Source organism: Physeter macrocephalus, chromosome 9 (genome assembly GCF_002837175.3).
Source record: "Physeter macrocephalus isolate SW-GA chromosome 9, ASM283717v5, whole genome shotgun sequence".
In the NCBI taxonomy this organism is placed as follows: domain Eukaryota; kingdom Metazoa; phylum Chordata; class Mammalia; order Artiodactyla; family Physeteridae; genus Physeter; species Physeter macrocephalus.
In genome coordinates this window covers 93,630,441-93,653,774 of record NC_041222.1, presented here as the reverse complement: position 1 = coordinate 93,653,774, position 23,334 = coordinate 93,630,441, and the positions used below count along the sequence as shown (strand labels likewise).

General features: G+C 50.7%; 1 protein-coding gene across 1 annotated transcript in view; it reads left to right on the top strand.

Moving 5' to 3' along the window:
* LOXL2 (lysyl oxidase like 2) overlaps window positions 1–23,135 on the top strand; it is a 94,144-nt gene extending 71,009 nt beyond the window's left edge. Inside the window, exons 8-12 of the mRNA XM_028494198.1 lie at window positions 8,032–8,199; window positions 10,015–10,180; window positions 14,765–15,008; window positions 21,513–21,628; window positions 22,801–23,135. Coding sequence (XP_028349999.1) covers window positions 8,032–8,199; window positions 10,015–10,180; window positions 14,765–15,008; window positions 21,513–21,628; window positions 22,801–23,120 — 1,014 coding nt within the window. The 3' untranslated portion in view covers window positions 23,121–23,135. The remainder of the gene's footprint in view (window positions 1–8,031; window positions 8,200–10,014; window positions 10,181–14,764; window positions 15,009–21,512; window positions 21,629–22,800) is intronic.
* Window positions 23,136–23,334: the final 199 nt, after the last annotated feature.

The following is a 23,334-nucleotide window of genomic DNA, read 5'->3' as shown; positions in this document are numbered from 1 at the left end:
TTTGCAAATATTTTCTCCCATTCTGAGGGTTGTCTTTTTGCCTTGTTTACAGTTTCCTTTGCTTTGCAAAAGCTTTTAAGTTTCATTAGGTCCCATTTGTTTATTTTTGTTTTTACTTCCATTACTTTAGGAGGTGGATCAGAAAAGATGTTTCCCTGATTTATGTCAAAGAATGTTCTTCCTATATTTTCCTCTAAGAGTTTTATAGTGTCCGGTCTTACATTTAGGTCTCTAATCCATTTTGAGTTTATTTCTGTGTATGGTGTTAGGGAGTGTTCTAATTTCATTCTTTTACGTGTAGCTGCCCAGTTTTCCTAGCACCACTTATTGAAGAGACTGTCTTTTCTCCATTGTATATCCTTGCCTCCTTTGTCATAGATAAGTTGACCATAGGTGTGTGGGTTTATGTCTGGGCTTTCTATCCTGTTCCATTGATCTATATTTCTGTTTTTGTGCCAGTACCATATTGTCTTAATTACTGTAGTTTTGTAGTATAGTCTGAAGTCAGGGAGTCTGATTCCTCCAGCTCCATTTTTTTCCCTCAAGACTGCTTTGGCTATTTGGGGTCTTTTTTGTCTCCATACAAATTTCAAGATTTTTTGTTCTAGTTCTGTAAGAGATTTCTGTGCATTAATTTTGTATCCTGCGACTTTACCAAATTCATTGATTAGCTCTAGTAGTTTTCTGATGGCATCTTTAGGATTCTCTATATATAGTATCATGTCATCTGCAAACAGTGACAGTTTTACTTCTTCTTTTCCAATTTGTTTTCCTTTCATTTCTTTCCTTCTCTGATTGCCATGGCTAGGACTTCCAAAACTATGTTGAATAATAGTGGCTAGAATGGACATCCTTGTCTGGTTCCTGATCTTTGAGGAAATGCTACCAGTTTTTCACCATTGAGAATGGTGTTTGCTGTGGGTCTGTTGTATATGGCCTTTATTATGTTGAGGTAGGTTCACTCTATGCCCACTTTCTGGAGAGTTTTTATCATAAATGGGTGTTGAATTTTGTAAAAAGCTTTTTCTGCATCTACTGAGATGATCATATAGTTTTTATTCTTCCATTTGTTAATATGGTGTATCACATTGATTGATTTGCATATATTGAAGAATCCTTGCATCCCTGGGATAAATCCCACTTGATCATGGTGTATAATCCTTTTAATGTGCTGTTGGATTCTGTTTGCCAGTATTTTGGTGAGGATTTTTGCATCTTTGTTCATCAGTGATATTGGTCTGTAATTTTCTTTTTTTGTAGTATCTTTGTCTGGTTTTGGTATCAGGGTGATGGTGGCCTCATACAATGAGTTTGGGCATTTTCCTGCCTCTGCAATTTTTTGGAAGAGTTTGAGAAGGATGGGTGTTAGCTCTTCTCTAAATGTTTGATAGAATTTACCTGTGAAGCCATCTGATCCTGGAGTTTTGTTTGCTGGAAGATTTTGAATCACAGTTTCAATTTCATTACTTGTGATAGGTCAGTTCATATTTTCTGTTTATTCCTAATTCAGTCTTGGAAGGTTATACCTTTCTAGGAATTTGTCTATTTCTTCCAGGATGTCCATTTTATTGGCATAGAGTTGCTTGTAGTAGTCTCTTAGGATGCTTTGTATTTCTGCAGTGTATGTTGTAACTTCTCCTTTTTCATTTCTAATTTTATTGATTTGAGTCCTCGCCCTTTTTCTTGATGAGTCTGGCTAATGGTTTATAAATTTTGTTTACCTTCTCAAAGAACCAGCTTTTAGTTTTATTGATCTTTGCTATTGTTTTCTTTGTTTCTATTTCATTTATTTCTGCTCTGATCTTTATGATTACTTTCCTTCTACTAACTTTGGGTTTTGTTTGTTCTTCTTTCTCTAGTTCCTTTAGGTGTAAGGTTAGATTGTTTATTGGAGATTTTTCTTGTTTCTTGAGATAGGCTTGTATTGCTGTAAACTTCCCCTTAGAACTGCTTTTGCTGCATCCTGTAGGTTTTGGATCGTCGTGTTTTCATTGTCATTTGTCTCTAGGTATTTTTTGATTTCCTCTTTGATTTCTTCAGTGATCCCTTGGTTATTTAGTAACATATTGTTTAGCCTCCATGTGTTTGTGTTTTTTACATTTTTTCCCTATAATTCATTTCTAATCTCATAGCATTGTGATCAGAGAAGATGCTTGATATTATTTCAATTTTCTTAAATTTACCGAGGCTTGATTTGTGACCCAAGATGTGATCTATCCTGGAGAATGTTCTGTGTGCACTTGAGAAGAAAGTGTAATCTGCTGTTTTTGGATGGAATGTCCTATAAATATCAATTAAATCTGTCTGGTCTATTGTGTCATTTAAAGCTTGTGTTTCCTTATTAATTTTCTGTTTGGATGATCTGTCCATTGGTGTAAGTGAGGTGTTAAAGTCCCCACTATTATTGTGTTACTGTCGATTTCCTATTTTATAGCTGTTAGAAGTTGCCTTATGTATTGTGGTGCTCCTATGTTGGGCACATATATATTTATAATTGTTATATCTTCTTGGCTTGATCCCTTGATCTATGTAGTGTCCTTCCTTGTCTCTTGTAACATTCTTTATTTTAAAGTCTATTTTAACTGATATGAGTATTGCTACTCCAGCTTTCTTTTGATTTCCATTTGCATGGAATATCTTTTTCCAGCCCCTCACTTTCAGACTCTGTGTGCCCCTAGGTCTGAAGTGGGTCTCTTCAGTAGACAGCATATAGATGGGTCTTGTTTTTGTATCCGTTGAGCGAGCCTGTGTCTTTTGGTTGGAGCATTGAATCCATTCACGTTTAAGGTAGTTATCGATATGTATGTTCCTATGACCATTTTCTTAATTGTTATGGGTTTGTTTTTGTAGGTCCTTTTCTTCTCTTGTGTTTCCCACTTAGTGAAGTTCCTTTTGCATTTGTTGAAGAGCTGGTTTGGTGGTGCTGAATTCTCTTAGCTTTTGCTTGTCTGTAAAGCTTTTGATTTCTCCGTCAAATCTAAATGAGATCCTTGTGGGGTAGAGTAATCTTGGCTGTAGGTTCTTCCCTTTCATCACTTTAAGTATATCATGCCACTCCCTTCTGGCTTGTAGAGTTTCTGCTGAGAAATCAGCTGTACTATGTGTCTTGGCGTGTTTCTCCTTGGGTTTATCCTTCCTGGGACTCTCTGCGCTTCCTGGACTTGGGTGGCTATTTCCTTTCCCATGTTAGGGAAGTTTTCGACTATAATCTCTTCAGATATTTTCTCGTGTCCTTTCTCTCTCTCTTCTCCTTCTGGGACCCCTATCTTGTGAATGTTGTTGTGTTTAATGCTGTCCCAGAGGTCTCTTAGGCCGTCTTCATTTCTTTTCATTCTTTTCTTTTTTTATTCTGTTCTGCGGCAGTGAATTCCACCATTCTGTCTCCAGGTCACTTATCCATTCTTCTGCCTCAGCTATTCTGCTGTTGATTCCTCCTAGTGTATTTTTCATTTCAGTTATTGCATTGTTCATCTCTGTTTGTTTGTTCTTTAATTCTTCTAGGTGTTTGTTTTTTAATTCTTCTAGGTCTTTGTTAAACATTTCTTGCATCTTCTCGATCTTTGCCTCCATTCTTTTTCCAAGGTCCTGGATCATCTTCACTACCATTATTCTGAATTCTTTTTCTGTAAGGTTTCCTGTCTCTGCTTCACTTAGTTTTTTTTCTGGGGTTTTATCTTGTTCACTCATCTGGTACATAGCCCTCTGCCTTTTCATCTTGTCTATCTTTCTGTGATTGCGGTTTTTGTTCCACAGGCTGCAGGACTGTAGTTCTTCTTGCTTCTGCTGTCTGCCCTCTGGTGGATGAGGCTATCTAAGAGGCTTATGCAAGTTTCCTGATGGTAGGGACTGGTGGTGGGTAGCGCTGGCTGTTGCTCTGGTGGGCAGAGCTCAGTAAAAGTTTAATCCACTTGTCTGCTAATGGGTGGGGCTGGGTTCCCTCCCTGTTGGTTGTTTGGCCTGACGCGACCCAACACTGGAGCCTACACAGCTCTTTGGTGGGGCTAATGGTGGACTCTGGGAGGGCTCACACCAAAGAATACTTCCCAAATCTTCTGCTGGCAGTGTCCTTGTCCTCAGAGTGAGACACAGCAACCCCCCCGCCTCTGCAGGGGACCCTCCAACACTAGCAGGTAGGTCTGATTCAGTCTCCTATGGGGTCACCGCTCCTTCCCCTGTGTCCCGATGCACACACTACTTTGTGCGTGCCCTCCAAGAGTGAAGTCTCTGTTTCCCCCAGTCCTGTCAAAGTCCTGCAATCAAGTCCCGCTAGACTTTGAAGTCTGAATCCCTAGGAATTCCTCCTCCCGTTGCCGGACCCCCGGGTTGGGAAGCCTGATGTGGGGCTCAGAACCTTCACTCCAGTGGGTGGACCTCTGTGGTATAAGTGTTCTCCAGTTTGTGAGTCACCCACCCAGCAGTTACAGGATTTGATTTTATTGTGATTGCGCCCCTCCTACCATCTCATTGGGGCTTCTCCTTTGTCTTTGGATGTGGGGTATCTTTTTTGGTGAGATACAGTGTCTTCCTGTCGATGATTGTTCAGCAGTTAGTTGTGATTCCAGTGCTCTCGCAAGAGGGAGTGAGTGCACGTCCTTCTACTCCGCCATCTTGAATCGATCATCATTCTGCTTTTAATCATCACTGCCCACTGGCGTTCCGAACTTCAGTGCCAACCTGGCCCACGGGAGGGGTCCTCACTCATGGCCTCCACCTCCCCAGGGTGCATCCCTGTGCCGGCCTGTAGCTCCACCAGGCTCGGCGGTGAGATTCTAGAAACGACACCGAGGGGAAGGGGAAAGGACTTGGACCTCCCAAAGAGAAGGGAGGCTCAAGGCTCCTAAATCAGGACACAAGCTGTTAGAGGGCTCAGCCCGAGGCCTAGAGGAGAGGCCTGCAGTCGCCATCACAGTCCCCACTGTCTCTCTATCCAGGACACATAGTGTCCTCAGGCCAGGAGGCCGGAGACTCAGGGGGCCGGGCGGGTGGGGGGAGGGGACATGCGTGGGGGGCTGGCAGACCGCTCCTTGCCAAGGCTGTAGCCTCTCAGAGGCAACCGGAGATGGTTTGCACAAGGCACAAAATTAGGTGCCTTAGTGAGTATCCTAAACCTCAGGGCTCAGTCTGACCCCAGTGGACAGGAAAAGCCTCAGAACATAAGCCCAGGCTCCAGAGCCCCAACCTCCCAGCAGGAGTGCTCCATCCTCCATCCTGACTGTGAGTCGGTCCTCAGTTCTGGCTTGGTGGTCCCTGCTTTGGGACAAAAGCATCCCTGGAGAAGGGGGCTTACGTGCATGGTTTGGAGGTGGTCTAGCATGGTAGTTAAGAGACACTTACTGTATCTGAGACTCTACTTTCTCATCTGTGAAATTTGGATGACATGGTACTGCTGCCTCCTAGGGGTTCTGTGAGGACCGAATGTCCATAAAGGGCTTGCACAGGGCCGGAGACACGATAAGTGCTCTGAAAGTCTGCCTGTGAATTTCCCAGCACTGAGCATTGGGCCTGTCATATAGTAAAAGCTCAGTAAATACCGGATGAATGAATGGATCCTGTGAACTATGCACAATTCATTTCATCTCTCAGGAGGTGCCAGCATTACCGGCAGAGTTCAGTAAGCACATAGAGGAAGTATATGGTAAAATACAGGCCCTTATTAGGTCTCAAAAAAGCAGAGGGGATGGCTTGAAGTTACCTCTAGAGACATCCCAGATGGGTTGAAGGCGCACCCTGCCCAAGGGCTGCTGGCCTTCCCCTGCACGTTGGAGCTGGGTGACTCACCTCCTGCTGAGGTTCAGGCCCTTCTAGGACTTTCTTGATGGCTCTGCCCATCTTACCTGTTTGTGTTTTTACATAGATCCCAAGATATGTTAGTCAAGGCCAATGTACCATGCATATCCAGTGTCCAGTGTCCAGCTTCATCGGGTTTTCCTTCAGCCCAGAGACACCCAGGAAGACAAATGTCAGCCTCCCGAAGGCCAGCCCTCTTCCTGCCTGCTCTGACCTCTTCTAGCTCCTCTGAAGAGAGGCTTGCTTTCTGCTGGAACTCCCACCCTAATGATGATCATTGCCGTGAGGATGTCTGATAGCTCTCGGCACTCACTTGGTGCCAGGCCCTGTTTGAGCACTTTACATGAACTACCTCATTTATGCATCCGCTCAACAACCGTGGCAGGTAGATCGAGTGTCATGTCTGCCCTCGGCTTGTCTGTTTGTCGGCTGACCTCAGTGACCCTCCCAGCCCCTAAGTCCGTAAGAATTAAGACCTGTGACTTAGGGGTCGTGCCGTTGCTAAGGACTGGCAAACAAACAGCTGAGGATTCCTGGAAGTGTTATGCCTTATCTCAAAGGAATGAATTGTTAGAAGCATAAAGGAAAGCAGGGTAAGGTATCTGGATTTAAGGCTGCAGTTCTCAGAACCCTTTCCCAAATTCCAGATCTCCGTGCTTGGGCTCACTTAAGTTGGTCCACGCTTGCATTCCGTAAGACTGATCGTGTATTCATCCCTTCCAAAAATAGGCTTGGCAGATACCTAACATGTGGGAGGTGCTGTCTTAGTTATTGATCATCCAGTAAACCAGACAAATACAGCTCTGCTCTTTGGCACTTATAATCTAGCAGAGGAGACAGACGTTAAATTGTGAATTAGCTTAATTGTAATTGTCAAGAATGCTAAGAAGGAGATGTAGAGGGAGTGATAGACTGTGTAAGCGGGCACTGAGCCCCATCGGAGGGAAGTGCCATTGGGTATAGGATTGGAAAGATGAGTGGGACCAGCCAGGCAAAAGGGCCTCGTATATAATAGACTTCAGTGTGAAATGAGGCTCACTGGGTGACATGGTCGGGAAAGTTAGGTAGCCATGGAAACTGAAAGAAGGCCATGCCCTTGGAGGTCGGAGAACAGGGAGGAGAGAGACATGTGATGAGGATGAGGAGGGGAGTAGTGGAGCACTGGGAACCCATGGACGTGTGCTAGGGGAGGAGTGCGGCTGGGTGTCTTTCAACTGTGACTCTGGCTTCTGCGTGGAGAATGGGTCAGTGAAGGCAAGAGGAGAGGCAACAGGAGGTAAGGAGGGCTGGTTCAGGTGAGAGGTGATGATGCCTGGGACGAGAGGGGAAGGATGGAGCTGGAGGAAGGAGGGCGCGTCGGAGAGAGACTTGGGAGATAAAATCTACGGAGGAAGATTTTGACGGGATGTGGGGTGATGAGAGAGACGACATGCTGAGGACTGCACCCCGGTTTCTGGCTTGTCTAACGGAATAGATTCGGGATCGGCAAACTCCAGCTTGCAGTCCAAACCCATCCCTCTGCCTGGTTTTGTTTACATGGTTTTATGGGCACACAGCTGTGCCCCATCATTTACATATTGTGACGCCTGCTTTCACGCTACACGGTTTGCTGGCCCTGGGACGGATGGTAGTGGCTTTAGCTGAAATAGGGAACGAGGGGGAGGTAGAGCACGGCTTTAGGTGGGGAGAGAAAAGAGGACAAGTTAGATTTGGGGTCTCCGAGGTGCCGGGTGGGACAGGCAGCTGGCTGTATGGGTCTCAGAAGACAGTTCTGCGGGAGAGGACAGCAGGGGACGCCGTGGGAGGAGCTGTGATCAGGAGCTGGAACCTGGGGGCAGGAGGTGTGGCGAGGAGAAAAGGGTCCAGGAGAGAGTCGGGGGTTCTACCATTTTTAGGCCTCTTGCTGCATCCTTCCAAGTGTCTGATCTAAGAGCAGCCCCCCTGGTGCGCGCGTGGGCAGCAGAAGCAGATTCTGCTGTGCCGCTCAGAGGATCAGTGGGCCTCCCCAGCTGCACAGGCTTCTAGGGCCCCAGGATGCCTGCGGTGGGGCGGGGGAGGGGGACCGAATACAGAAGACCATGCTGGGCACGATGCCTGCGTCACACAGTAGGCTCTCAGCGATGCTGTGGGATCTGTGTCGCAGGCAGGACCCCCTGCCTTGGGGAAATTGGGACTGAGGGCAGTACGGCGGGGCGTCAACCTGCCTTCCCCTCGTGGCGATCTTGCCTTCCTTTCTCTCCACAGCTGCGCCTGAACGGGGGCCGAAACCCCTATGAGGGCCGAGTGGAGGTGCTGGTGGAGAGGAACGGGTCCCTCGTGTGGGGGACAGTGTGCGGCGAGAACTGGGGCATCGTGGAGGCCATGGTGGTCTGCCGGCAGCTGGGCCTGGGGTTTGCCAGCAACGCCTTCCAGGTGAGAAATCCCTGAGGGCCCTGAACCCTCCATCCAGTCTGATCCTGCCCATCTCTCGTCAGCCCCCATCTTCCACGAACCCCAGGAGACAGAGAGCCATGGACTCGGAGGAAGAGCCTCATCCTGGCCCCCACGCCGCTCTCCGCAGCCCTGAGTCCTTGGGTGGGTCACGCGCTCTCTGACTCTGGTTTCACGGTCTCAGCTCTGCGTGCTGGGATTCGCACTGTGCCAAGGGCTCCTCCCGGGCCGTCCTGATGTGCCTTTTGCAGACGGAAGCCACTCAGTCCTGTGGGGCAGTGGAGACCACCCAGCCCAACCCCCCAGACGCCTTCGCTCACCCAGAACATGCTTCCCCACGGTGTCCACATCCACGCATCCTCTCCTTGGTTGGCTGGTAAATCCCCAAGCCTTGTCCAGGGCCCTTTCACAGCCGCTGCACCCTCCTCCCCGCCGGCCCTTCCTTAAACAGAGAGACTCAGCTGAGGGCAGTTAAGCTCCTGCCCCTATCAGAAGAAAGACAAGCAGCGCTTCGGCTTCAAAAATCATTGCTTTCTGGACCCCATCCTATGAGGGAACATTGTCAGAAAGAGGCTGGGGGCCGGAGCAGTGGCAGCCAGGAGGCTCCGGGTCTGTTCCCAACCGGAGCCCTACCAGCCGGCTGCGCAATGACCTGGGGCAAAGCAGCCGCCCTTCTACGCCTCCCCGTGACGTGGAATGAATAGTCCCAGGTCCTCAATATCCTGGCTCTAAACACTTCCCTTCAGCTTCTCCCAGGACAAGAAAATGTCTGAAGCTCCCCCATCTCGCTTTGCTAATCCTGACTTCAGCCCCTGTGCCCAGGCGGCCTGCGCGGGGAAGGGGTTTCTTAGGAAGGGACGCGGGAGAACTCAGGCAGCCTTGCGGAGCCCGACTGCCTGCTGCGGGCTGTCCGGGGCCCAGGGTAGGTGCTGAGCCCTGAGCAGGGACTGCCCTGTGGCTCCTCACCCCAGCCTCCAGAAAGGGCAGGCCTCTGGTACCCGGGGCCCTCTGGGAGCCTGGCTTCACAGGGCCATGTAATGTTTCTGCTGATACTGCTTATGACAAGCCAGGGTGCTCTCTGCTTCTTCAAAGAGAGTCGAAAAACCGTGCTCATTACAACAGAGTGGCTGTCCGGCTATTTCTGTTCCCCGTCAGCTCGGTCCTAAGACACCTGGGCCTCACAGCTGAGGCTGTGAACGGGCCTGCCCCTGATATCAGTCCCAAATCTGCCCCTGATTGCAAGCCCTATCCCTTCCCGAGGCCCCAGTTTTCTCTCTAGAGGATAAGGGTGTGTAGTCAGGTTCTTCAGAGAAACAGAACCAATGAGATTTATGAACATGGAACTAACTATTGACATATGTGAATAGATTTCTTCTCTCCTGCCAATTCTGATCAATTGGCAGTGTATTCCTGGAGCACTGTGTTGAGAAGGATTCTGAGAGCACAGTCATGCTTAGAGGAGCGTGCTGTGATTGATTAGTAATGTCTGCCCCGGGCTCAGGGAGAGGGAGTGGGCAGCATGAGCTGCCATTCCTGACACACAGCATTGAACATACCCTTAGCTGTGCTTTCCAGAAGGGGGCAGGGGCAGAATCCAGTGTGAGGGTCTCACTCGCACTGCCACCAACAAACTGCATGACTTGGGTAAGTGACTCTTTGTGCCTTGGCTGTCTCCATCTGAATAATGGGATCATAAAGGCTTGGGACTTTTGTGAGGCTGAAATTTGATAGAATATGGCAAAATGACAATTCTAGGTGACGTACTGCCCATTTTTTTGTTGTTGTTGATTCATCCAGGAGACCTGGTATTGGCAAGGAAATATCAACGCCAACAAGGTGGTCATGAGCGGAGTGAAGTGCTCAGGAACAGAGCTGTCCCTGGCGCACTGCCACCACGACGGAGAGGACTTGGCCTGCCCCGGGGGCGGGGTGCAGCACGGGGCTGGAGTTGCCTGCTCAGAAAGTGAGAGCTCCTGGGTGTCATAGCCCACCCTCCCTGCCAGGCTCCAGTAGGGGATCAGAGTCTCACTGATTATTCCTTGCAAGGCTCTGAGCCATCTGCTATGAGCCGAGCAAAAAAGGAAAGCAGAGATGGATTCGTGTTAAGTGGAAGAGTCGGGGGCAAGAGGAACTACCCGCACCCGCAACCTGGAATCTTGCCCAATGACAGTGGAGAGGAAGGCAGGAGGGAGGACTTGGGAGTCTGGGAGCCTTGGGTTCAAAGGCCGGGTCACTGTAGATTATTTAAGTGGCCTTAGGCGGATTTAGTGACTAAGAACTTGTTCTTCTGGGGAGCATGCTTCTGGGTTAACAGGTGAAGCACACGCTAAGTGCTTGGTGAGTGTCAGCTTCCTGCCTCCCGCCCTGCTCCATACATCATTTCCTGGGACTTCCCTGGTGGTTCAGTGGTTAAGACTCCATGCTCCCAATGCAAGGGGCACGGGTTCGATACCTGGTCGGGGAACTAAGATCCCGCATGCTGTGTGCGGTGTGGCCAAAAAAAAAAAGAAAAAGAAAAAGAAAGATCATTTCCTTCCTGTTTTCACACCCTGGGGGTGATTTAGCCTCCTGGTGACTCCCTGGGAGTCCTAGAGAGCTTGACAATATAGAAGGGAATCCCATCCCACCCCTCCCTGACCCCAGCCAGGATTCAGAATGACCATCTCAGTATGTTCCCTTCCATGCTGAGAGGACCCATTGACAGCACCGCAGGCATGTCATTCTCTGGATCCCCCCGTCCTTGCCTTATCATATGATTCCCTTGTGAATCTGGGAGGTAGGAGAGGCCTGGAGTCTGGCCAGAGAACTCCAGACCAGACCCTGCCTGCCACTATTAGCTGATCTTGGCAAAGTTAGTTAACTGCTGTAATCCACAGTCTTTGTTGTTTTTCCTAGAAGCTGGAAATTAGATGTGACAACAAATACACACAAGCACTTAAGAAACAGTGATGTACTGTTTACCATCACGGCGAACTAGGGAGAAGATTAAACTTGAACTCAGTCACTTCTCCCATCAACCCCTTTTAGACCCACTCAGCATCTCCTAACCCTTGTAAAGCAGGACTCTCAACTCCAGTGAGAGCTTCTCTGGGCAGACGTCACAAGCTGTCGCATCCTGTCTGAGAGGAGAGAGCGAGAGGACCACCCTTACCAGCCCTCCAAGGGGAGAGCATCCAAGCAAAGTGGTCTCACCCTCATCGGGAGACTTTTCTTAGCTTAATAATTTATTTATATTTATAATATATCATTTTTTCCAAAAGGAAGTTAAGATAATGTAAAGCTAAATAAAATTCAAGGTAGCATAAGATTAAAGCAGATTAAAAAAAAAGTACGTATTGGCAAAAAGGTAGTGGCTCAAAATGGAGCCGAGAGAGGTTAATAAAAAATAGGTACTGTACAGTCCTATACATTTACTGCTATAGACTCATATACATTTACTATTGTAATTATACAGTGAGCTTCCTAGCAGCCAAAGGGAAGAGGGAAACCTGGTCATTGATATAATTCACAGTATGCAATAGAAACAAGCCCTTGAGTCAAAGAGAAGTCCACTATTCTAGATACTGAGATCAAAAGGAACTTCTCATTATGAGGACTGAGAGTTATGAGATCAACAATGCCCGCCATATCCTCATGGCAGACAAAAATTGACTTTCATGGGGCTATTGCTCAGAGAACCCCTCAGCTTGGACTGAAGGTATCAGTCAGGGTCTGCAGAGGGGCAAAAGCTACTGGGGCCAGGAGCACTGATCTGGCTTAATACTTTATTCAGAAAGAGAAAGTATATTCTTCAGGCAACCCTTTGTAATTACTTTTTCTCATCCAACCAGTTACATCCTAAACCTGGAAGTTCTCCCTGATATCACTCTGTCTCCCTCATCATACCCCCCAGAGTCGAGCCGTCTGGATTTTGACCTTTCCATAGTTTCTCAGCTCCCTTTACCTTCTTCCATCCCACAGTCCATCCTCTACGCCGTGTTACCGCAGAGGCTCCACCCTGGGACCTCCCCTTGCTTCCCTTCCCTGAAGCCAGGGTCAGTGCTGGTCCCCGCCTTGTGCTGCCTCATGTTCCAACCCCACCCAAGCTTTCCCACCGACCTAAGTGAACGCAGGGTCTTGCACAGGCGCGTGTTGTCCGGCCTCATATCAGGCCGCCTTCCCTGCCCACCCCTCTTCAGTGCACGCAGGCCTTGGTCCTCCTTCATGCCGCAGGGGCCTGGCATGTGCTACTGCAATTAGCATCTTAGAGCAGTTCCCTCTAACCCCTGCTCATCCTCCGTGGAACAACTAAAATGCAACTGCCTCCAAGGAAGTCTTTCCTGACCCCTCTCCCCAGATTGGGTCCCCTGCTATAATTCCCCAAACACCGCATATTTCTCCTTCAAGCTCTGGTCACAATTATAATTAAGTAATTAATATGTGCTCTCTCTGTCTCTCCTGCCATAACATAAGATCTTCTTTGTTAGCACTGTCCAGAGAGGCTAGCACAGTGCTCATTATAATACTTGATAGACGGGTGGATGAGTGCATGCCTCGGATGAGCTTCTGGAGGATGTTTTGGGTATAAGGGAGGTCAAGGCCCCATTCCATGGCAGGTGCTGAAGGCGAGCTACCGGCTAAGTTAGGCCATGTTACCTGAAGACTCCTGAGCTGGAGGGAGGGCTGGCCTCCTCTCGGAAAGAGGAGGGTCCGGCGGAGAGCCCTCTGCCCAGCTCAGAGGGAAGCTGAGGGGCTGTCCAGTGAGTACTGACTAGTGTACAGACAATGAATAAGAGACCACAGCACCCTCAAAGAAGGTGTGCCCAGGACACTCAGTGCCAGCAATGCTGCGTCCCGGTCTGCGCCCTCCAAGAGGAAATCGTTCTCAGCAGACGGGAGCCTCCCTACCCCTCATCCCATTTGAGTGCTCTTTCACTCCCCTGCGGTTCCACACCCAGTCCCTGCAGGTAGGTTTGCTCTCTAGAGGCGGCGGGGCCCCATCACTGAAAATCTACTGGGCTCCACGTGCAGCCTGGGGACGATGGGAAGGAGATGCAGACAAGCGAGGAGTGCTCCGGGCCCCGGTGAACTTGAGCAGAGCAAAGCAAAGCTCACAGATGACACCCACTTCAGAAATTTACAAGCAACCTGTCAGGAAATAAAAGATGGATGGGTCTTGTAAATGATTCACGTACAACATTTTTGTGAATTGAAGTACACTAGAAATGTTCAATGCAATCTCACTTTTAAAGGGAAACTTACAGTTAATCCTTTGGTCAATACAGTCTCACTTTCAAAGGGAAATTTACAGTTAATCCTTTGGTAAAGAAGCTAATCCTTCTAATACAATTGTTTAGCAAACATAGATTCTAGCCATTGGTGATTTTTTTTTTAACACCTGCTATGTGCAATGCACTAATTGAGTAAGTCGGGTTTGTTTTGTTTTCTTTTTTTAATTAATTTATTTAATTTATTTATTTTTGGCTGCATTGGGTCCTCGTTGCTGCGTGCGGGCTTCCTCTAGTTGCAGCGAGCAAGGGCTACTGTTCGTCGCGGTGTGTGGGCTTCTCATTGCAGTGGCTTCTCTTGTTGCGGAGCACGGGCTCTAGGTGCGCGGGCTTCAGTAGTTGTGGCACACGGGCTTAGTTGCTCTGCGGTGTGTGGGATCTTCCCGGACCAGGGCTCAAACCCGTGTCCCCTGCATTGGCAGGTGGATTCTTAACCGCTGCGCCACCAGGGAAGTCCCCAAGCTTGTTTTAAAAGAGGTACCTGGGGGAGAACTCTCATGTAGAGCAACAGTGCGAGTGGAAACTGGTAGAACCTGATATACATCAGAGCCTTGAAAGTATGCAACCCTGCCCCCCAGCAGTTTCATTTATAGAAATATATTCTAAAGAAATAATTAAAGTTACATACACACATTTACTGCAGGATGTTTATCACAGCTTCATCTTTAACTGAAAGGTTCCAGGCAACTCTTGTATCTAAAAGTATGGGATAGGGTTATGAATTAAATATTATGGAGCCATGAAATGGATGTTGTAACGGATATTTATTAACAAAAGAATATGTCAAGTTATGTTTTAAGGGAAACAGTATTAGCAGACTATAAATCTACATACAATATGACACATGGTGGAAAATACATTTGTATCATTCCCAGAAGCATCAGACCAAGGTATTAAGAGTGTTCTCTCTCTGCATAGCACAATTTCATTGTTTTTGTATGCTTTTTACTATGGAAAATCTCAAGCCACTCAAAAGGAGAGAAAATAATATAATGAAGCCTCGTGCACCCATTACCCACGCTGAACAACTGTCAATATTTTGCGCACATGCACTGGGATCTACAGAGGCGTCCAGGAGGACTCTCAGGGAAGGGGGTAGAGGAATTGGGGGCAGCGATCCACAAGGAAGGTGACCTGGAGGGGGGACACCACGAGCCAGTTCTAGAGAGTGAGGCTCGGCAGGGATGGAGGCTAGTGCCAGCTCAGGAATCAGAAGGAACCTACTCAGGAAGGGGTGAGGGGTCTCTGGCCTTGACTGAATCCTGTGTCTGCCTTCCCAGCTGCCCCCGACCTGGTCCTCAACGCAGAGATCGTGCAGCAGAGCACCTACCTGGAAGACCGGCCCATGTTCATGCTTCAGTGCGCCATGGAGGAGAACTGCCTCGCGGCCTCGGCTGCCAACACCAACCCCACCACGGGCTACCGGCGGCTCTTGCGCTTCTCCTCCCAGATCCACAACAATGGCCAGTCTGACTTCCGACCCAAGAACGGCCGCCACGCGTGGATCTGGCATGACTGCCACAGGTGAACCCTCCCTGCCAGCGCCAGAGGCTGCGCCAGCCCGAGGCACCCAGATGGGGTCCAGAATCACAGGGTCACTTAGGGATAGCCGAGAGGCCACACGGTCCCGGGGGCGGGGTTCTCCCCAGCTGGAGGGACGGCCCACTGGCCTCCCACATTCGCAGATGCCATTCTCTCTTCCCAGGGGGCCCTGGCCCATCTCCTCTTCCCCAAGCCCGTTCTCTCTCTTGGCTCCAACGTCTCTACCGTTCGGAGACAAACTTTGTTTTGAGAACCCAGTGCCCCTCCATTGACCTTCAGTCGACAGTTTTCAAGTGTGTCCACAGCAAGTTCGTGCTCTGCAGGGTGCTTGGGGTTTTGCAGTTGTTGGATTCTGAGTTCGTTTAGGAATGTACTTTAAATACCAGTATAAGTTTTAAACATCTCTACGAAGGCGGTGGGTGTGGAAACAGCAGTTCTAGGCCAGGAGTCATGAGGCCTGGTCTCTCGACCCAGCTGTACCTCTAACTAGTTGCATGCTGTCTAGGCCAGCTGGGCCACATCAGCGGGGACTGCTAATACCCCTTCCAGCCCTCAGTCTGTGGCTCTGTTCCCAGCGCTGTATAAATCACGGACAAGAACAGAGTGCAATCCCAGAGGCAGCCCTGGCTGGAGCCGACAGAAGCGTCCCTGTTTATCTCCCTGCCTTCCCCCTTCTTTGTGGCCCTTTGCCTTGATCCCTAGCCTAATCCTGAACCGGCTGCCTGTGACGGCTCTCATTTTCCTGCTCAGACCTGAGCTGGGCAGGTACAGAAAGCAGAGTGAGCACAGTTTGGAGAACGAAGGGAGGGAGACCCCTGCCACTCAACGCGGCAGCCACCCCCTGCCCCCCACCGTGAGGGGCCACAGACCTGGGCGCGGGGAGTGCGGGCTCTCTGCTCAGAATCCCATCCGCACAGGAGCTTTCGCACCACGTCCCTGCTTCTCAGAGCAGGGCCTGCGGGCCGGCAAGCATCTGCAGTCAGTGCTGAATCCAGGGTCCTTGGCAGATTCACAGCAGAATCTGCGTGTTAACAGGTCACCAGGGGACTGTGTGCACAGCAGTCTGAGAGGCCCCAGTCTGGCTGACCACCAGGCATCCTTCCAGCTCTAAAATGTGATGATCACAGTTAGGGGCATATGAACTAACATTTACTGACCCCCTTCTAAGTGCCAGAGCAGGGAACCCTCGTTTTCCTGAGTCTGGAAACGGCGTCTCTGCGTTCAAGGGACTAGCCCAAGGTGAAGTCATGGAGCAGGGACCCCCGACTGGGGGCCTCTCTGACTCCCAGGCGTGCGTTCTTCCTGGTGCCTCCGCCCAATCTTCATCAGAAATCTGTGTTGTGCTGCTTTTTCATGTCATAACTTACGGCCTAGTCACATTCGAATCTGTTTGGGGATAGAGTTGTTTAACCCATTTCAAAAGAAAGGACTGTGGAGGACTTCTCTGGTGGTCCAGTGGCCAAGACTCTGTGCTCCCAATGCTGGGGGCCCGGGTTCAATCCCTGGTCGGGGAAGATACCAGATGCATGTCACAACTAAAGATCCCGCACGCCGCAACCAAGACCAGGCGCAGCCAAATAAATAAATAGATAAAAGGAGTATGGTAGAACTCAGGGGTGCTGATATTCCTTTATATTTGACCCTTGAACAACACGGGTTTGAACTACACGGGTCCACTTATATGTGGATTTTTTTAATACATATTGTACCTCACTATATGCATTTTCATTATACAGCTTTTTTTTAAAAAATTTATTTTATTTATTTATTTTTGGCTGCGTTGGGTCTTGGTTGCTGTGCATGCAGGCTTTCTCTAGTTGCGGCGAGCAGGGGCTACTCTTCGTTGCGGTGCGCAGGCTTCTCACTGCGGTGGCTTCTCTTATGGCAGAGCACGGGCTCTAGGTGCACAGGCTTTAGTAGTTGTGGCACACGGGCTCAGTAGTTGTGGCTCGCGGGCTCTAGAGCGCAGGCTTAGTTGTTGTGGCGCAGGGGCTTATTTGCTCCACGACATGTGGGATCTTCCCGAACCGGGCTCGAACCCATGTCCCCTGAATTGGCAAGCAGGTTCTTAACCACTGCACCACCAGGGAAGCCCTATACAGCTTTTAAATTAACTCAGTGTGGGGAAAAGTTTATGTCTGATTAGAGATTACAATACATGGAATCAAAAGAATTAGAGCTTGAGTCCGGAATCTATCCAAACGGTTTCAGCTTCAGCTTCCTGCCCTCGGGTGAGTCATTTATCAACTCCTTTGTTTCTGAGGCAGTGATAGCAGTACTTGGATTTTCAACTTCACGGGGGTCCGTGCCCCTAACCTCGGCATTGTTCAAAGGTCAACTGTAATTACTATCCATATGTCCTAAAAGTCCTAATTGGCCAAAGAAGTTTTGGTCTTTATATAGAAGCATGGAGGTCTTCTGCAGGGAGAAAGTCAGAGAGTAAAATTAAAGCCATGACATATGGGTGCCTGATTTCCTTCAGAGAATACATGGCGGAAGTGCTGACCTGTGGGCCTACAAGTAGAAGGTAATTGCATCTCTGCCCTACCTGTGGCACTCCACCCAGACATCACACGGTAGGAGTCTCCCTGTGACCTAGGCTTGCGCTCCAAGGAATGGTCTTTTCCCTAAGAATACACGTGGCAACATCATGGAAGTGTTTCTTCTGATCTGGTGCTCCAGGGACCCTGACCCCTCCTCCCCACCCCTACCCCAGCTTTTCCTGTGTTCTATTTTCTTTCTTTGTTTATAGATGTTGCAATCAATGGTTTGGGAGGGATGGGTGAGAAAGAGCATTCTGGCTAAGCATATGTTCCTTCAGGCCTCGACCTCCTGGACCATGGCTGAGAACCTCTGACCTTAAAGACTCCAGAGAGTATAAGAAACTCCCCACCCCTGGCCTCCAGAGCTCCAGGGGAATTCTCCAGGCTCTGTGGGAGGCCCTTTCAATAGGAATCCTGGCCCGAATCTCCGTTGGGTCCCTTTGGGAGTGTGATGAAAGCTGGCCCGTCCTCCACTCAGAAAAATTATTTCTAGATTTAACATCCTATTTCAACAGATTTACAGACACTGAAGCCCATCTGTGGAGGCAAAATTGAGAACCCTGGCTCAGATTAGTGTGTATGGGGAAAACTATAGCTCCCAGTTTAGTTGATGCTATGATGAGGAACAGAGCTATGTTCTTTGAAAGCCCTAAGATGAAACAAAGAACGGCCCCCTTAGGAGTCTCCTCCCCAGCCAGACCTAGAGGGAAATGCCCTGCACCATTCTCTCTCATATATATGGCCCTTGGTTGATGATCTTGATGGGGGTCCCCGTCCTGCTTCTTGTGTCCCAGGGAGTGGGACCACACCTGCTCCCCTGGTACATGATGTCACAGCTTTGACAGCTGGGCACACAGCAACCCGGCGTCTCCCGGTCCTCAGCCCCTGCTCTGTCCCAGGGCTCAGTCTCCCTGTCCCTCACACCTTGGGGAAGCCCGGAAGAGGAGCTGGGAGCTGGAGCGCCAGGGAGGTGACATCCAGCACGGGTGTCAGCCCTTCAGTCAGGGATGGCCCGGCTACAAAGGGGGGACTTTCCTTCATTCCGCCCCACCCCCTACCATGTGCGGAGCAGCCCCCGTATCAGATCAAAGCCCCACAGATTCAGTGCGGCCTCTGTGAGCCAATTTTAGGCCCTCATCCTATCCGTGGGGCTTTGTTCCGGCCAGGGGCTGCCTAGCACATGAGGAGGGCAGGGCGGAGCAAGCAGAAGGGATCCTGCCCTTTGTGGCCGCACCTCCTGGGGCTGGAACACAGCCCCAAATTTCTCTGAAATGGGGATGGGAGCCTTTTCCCAACCACGACTGAGTGCCGGCCAGGACTCTCCATCCTGGAGGCACCGGAAGACTCGTGGCTGGTGTGGGAAACGGAAAAGAGTGAAACATGTCTACAACGCACACTGATGCCCAGATCGAAAGTTTTATCTGGGCCCGAGATGACCTAGGGTAACAGAGAATATACCCAAACCTCCCTTCTTGCTCTGGACTAGCTTTGTCATCCACGTGTTCACCCAGCACCTCCTGCCTCGGCTAGTACCGTGTCCTAGAATGCTGAGATCTGGAGTCTCACGGTAGAAGGCTGTCCTTCCTCTCATCCAGATTACAATGACCTCCCTCTAGTGTCAGGTATTCTCTCCCGCCTTAGACTTCTGGAATTTCTTTGCAAATCGGAGTTTCCCTATCTTTATCCCATGGATCAGGCCCCCTCTTAGACTTCCAAAGTTCGGGACACTCAGCCTGAAAAGAAGAAATTTCCCCTGATCACCAGGGGCCTTCCCAGCAGCCATGATCCATACCCACCGGGATGTGTCTGTGGGTGGTGGAAGGTGGGTGCCCCTGGGCTCCACAGCCAACCAGCTGGGAGGGAAACATGGCCCCGGGGCTGATGTCCACGTTTGCCCTGGCGGTAAAGCACAGAGGCTCCCGGACCTCAGCTAGCTAGCATCGGGAGGCTCCAAACCAGCTGCTTCCCTCCTGATATCCACAGGGGAAAAACTGAGGGGCTGAGGAAGAAGACTCTTAAATCGAGTCTGCAGGAAGCAGGGGAGCAGGAGAAGGTCAGCCCTTCCAGAGTCCATCTGTGGACTCTGTCTGAATTTTGTTTACACAACGGAACATAAACCTATTCCTCTTCAGTCTTTCCAGCCGGTAAACATGACAACATAAACCTGTCTCTGAAAGAGGCAGACATGTTTTAGGCAATGAGTCAGACCTCATGTCTCATCTTGCTCCTTCAAGAAGCCAAGATAGACTCAGTGTCGTCCCTTCAGCTGCCACAAAATGCATCCTTGTGACTGTTCCCTGTGGGCCCCTGGCTCAGCATTCTTTAAACCCAGAAACATGAGTGACCTGGGAAAAGCCCAACTTAGGAACTTCTGACCTTTTTTTTAGCACAAGCCCAACACAGGAGGAAGGGAAGAGAGCCTCTGATTTCCTCTCTGAAAACCTTTTTTTTTTTAACATCTTTATTGGAGTATCATTGCTTTACAATGGTGCGTTAGTTTCTGCTTCACAACAAAGTGAATCAGTTATACATACACATACGTTCCCATGGGAGGGAGGGAAACCTGTCCTTTTAATTCCCCTCTTCCTTCTGTTCTGCTGCGAATCCAGCGGAGGGAGCCTGAGGCCAACCACCTGAGGCCCGGGAGGCAGGGAAGCTGCTGTCGGGCCTGGGAATAACCGTAGCAATGGTAGTGGTGGTGGCAGTAATAAAGCGCGACCCCATCCCTCCTGGGGGTAGTAGCAGTAAGCAGAGGGTTGACGGGTACTGAGTGCTGCTCGGTTCCAAGCCCCATGTTAGGTTATTTCTGTGATTTCTCCTACTGCATCCTTACAGAACCCCTGACAGGGGATCATGCTATCATTCCCTCTTTCCTGCAGCAGGAACTCAGCTCGCATGGAAATGAAACATGTGATTCTGTTCCCCCAGCCTTGGTACCTTGTTCCTCAGTTTTTCCCCATTTTCCAAATGTCCCTGTAATGACAGAGATAAGTGCGTTGCAGCCGCTTGTGATACATGTGTAGCCGCTTAGGACGGGCCTGGCCACCAAGAGCTTTCGGAAGGCCCCACGGCCATGCGTGGCAGCCGTGTTTCCCTTGTTTATTCTGCACCAAACACAGGCCTTTCCAAGAATCTGCATCTGTTCTCAATTCCTCCCAAGTGACCAGATGGCGCACCATTAGGTAAACACTCCACCGAGGGAAGAGCCCCGGGGGTGTACAAGCTCTCTCCCCCTCTACTCCTTTCCAGGGCCCGCGGGATGTGCCTGCCATCCTCTCCCTCCCGCAGGGCCTAAGAGCCCTCTTTTCGCCTCCTTTTTTAGTTACTCGATGCCAGGAGCACAGACTTCTGCCTCCGTCCCCTGGTTCAGGACACGCATGGGTCCCACTCATCAGCACCTGCCCTTCCCACCCCTCCCCGCCCTCTGCAGTCTCTCTCCCTCCAGACCACACTCCCACCTTAAAAGTTTTCAAAAGACATGGAAGAGTGACTTGTATTTGTCTGCAGAAAATGTCTCAAGTAGGCATGGGCTGTGATAGCCACTTTAGCACCCAGGAAGATGTTGCACACATTTACCAAAAATGTCCTAATTTATTGAGCTTATTATTGATGCCGGGCCCTCTGCTCTTCAGTTTATCTTACTATTCTCCACAACATCCTGTGCCTTATATGCATGATTATTCCCACTTAGTGATGAGAGAACTGAGGCCGGGGGAGGTGAGCGGGCTGTGCCCCTCCAGAGCCCACGTAGGTACCACGCTTGTTGGCTCCATCCCCCCTTTCCTAACGCCCTGTCCCTGCCCACTCCTCTCCCACTGGCCGCCACTTTGGACCACGCTGCTCTGCTCATGGTGTCCCCAGTGGGAAATCGCCAGCTGGGCCATCGCTTGCAGGCGGCCGTCACTCCAGAGACTGACATCCAGGCCCCCTCTCTCGCCCCCAGGCACTACCACAGCATGGAGGTGTTCACCCACTACGACCTGCTGAACCTCAACGGTACCAAGGTGGCAGAGGGCCACAAGGCCAGCTTCTGCTTGGAGGACACGGAATGTGAAGGAGGTATCTCTGGCGGGGCAGGTGGTGCTGGGGAGCTTTGGAGGGACTCACGTGCTCCTGTGGGCGCTCACCTGGCTGGAAGCCGAGGCCGGGCGCAGGTCTCTGTGTCACCCTGGCCACTGCTGACTCTCCCCGTGACCTTCCTCACTGGGGATCCCACGACTATAGCCTGGGGCTGGGGGGTAGGCAAAGCCTGGCTATAAAGGCACCTGGGTCCCCAGAGTTATGCTGACGGGCACTGGTGGGTCCACGTGGCCTCCCGGGTAAGGCCCAAACCCTTGAACCTGACACGCAGTCCCCTCCCACTCTGGCTGCCACAGCCTTTTCTCCCTGGGTCCCAACATAAGTGCCCCGCCACACTGGTTCTCACCTCCAGGTTCAAGTTAAACCCTCACTCTGAGGTTCCCAGACCCTCTCGACTGCCCCAGGCAGAGGCAGCACCGCGCTCACACCCCTAGTCAGCTGCCACGCCTGCACCGTGACCACCTGTGCGCGCACCTGCCATCCTGGCCTGACCAGGCTCTCCCACGGGAGACCCGATGACCCTTCTCAGCGTGGCCGGACCTTAGAGTAGCGCCCAGACGAGGCAGCCTCTCGATAAATGGGTGCGAATTGTCAGTGGTTGACGTGGCCCCTGACAGGCCAGGAAATCACACAGCAGATGGGTTTTGAGCACCTACCATATGCCAGACAATGGACTGACCCAGGAAGGGTCAGAGAAACAAGCCAGACCTGAGTCCACATCCAAGTGCAGATTCCCCAGAGGGAGACAAGATGACCCCAGCATCAAGCTCAACAGTAAACACCAAAAACTTACCCAGATAAGCACACGCTTCATTCCTAGGCTGATATTGCTTGGAAAGGCCTAGGTGGGCCAGAGTGGCCAGGGAAGGCTTCGTGGAGGAGGGAGCAATGGGTTGTGGGCAGGGAAGGAGGGAGGGATTCCATCAAAAGGAGAGCACAGAAGGGATGGGCTGCCGAGCCCAGAGGAAGCCAAGGTTGTCGGCCTGGGAGGATGGAGAGATGCTGAGGGTGGGGTCTGGGGATGTCACCCACCCAGCAGGGCTGCTTGGGGCCCTTTGTGGGCAGGGTGGCCCAGATGGCAGAGGAAGCCTCTTCCGGCAGAGGGGTCACGGGCGCGTGGTGACTGGGCTTGCCTCTGCCCCTGCCTTCAGACATCCAGAAGAGTTACGAGTGTGCCAACTTCGGCGAGCAGGGCATCACCATGGGCTGCTGGGACATGTACCGCCATGATATCGACTGCCAGTGGGTCGACATCACCGACGTGCCCCCTGGAGACTACCTGTTCCAGGTGAGGGGAATGAGAAGGGGCTCCAGGCCCCCGCTGATGGGAGGAGGTGTCTCTGCCTTAGCAAGTGGGTGGGTAGCCTCCTTCCTCCGATGGTGCCCAGGCAGAAAACGCATGGAGGCCGGGCCATCTAAAGTGCACAGAGTCCTACACCCGGAGGCTGTCGCTGTCACCCAGGTAACCTAGGTATGTGAGACATGCAGGCCCGTGGGGAACTGCAGACCTCCTGAGACATCAATTCAGTTAACACCCGGTGCTTGCAAATCAAGATGCATCTGGGGCTTCCCTGGTGGTTCAGCGGTTGAGAGTCCGCCTGCCGATGCAGGGCACACGGGTTCGTGCCCCGGTCCGGGAAGATCCCACATGCCGCGGAGCGGCTGGGCCCGTGAGCCATGGCCGC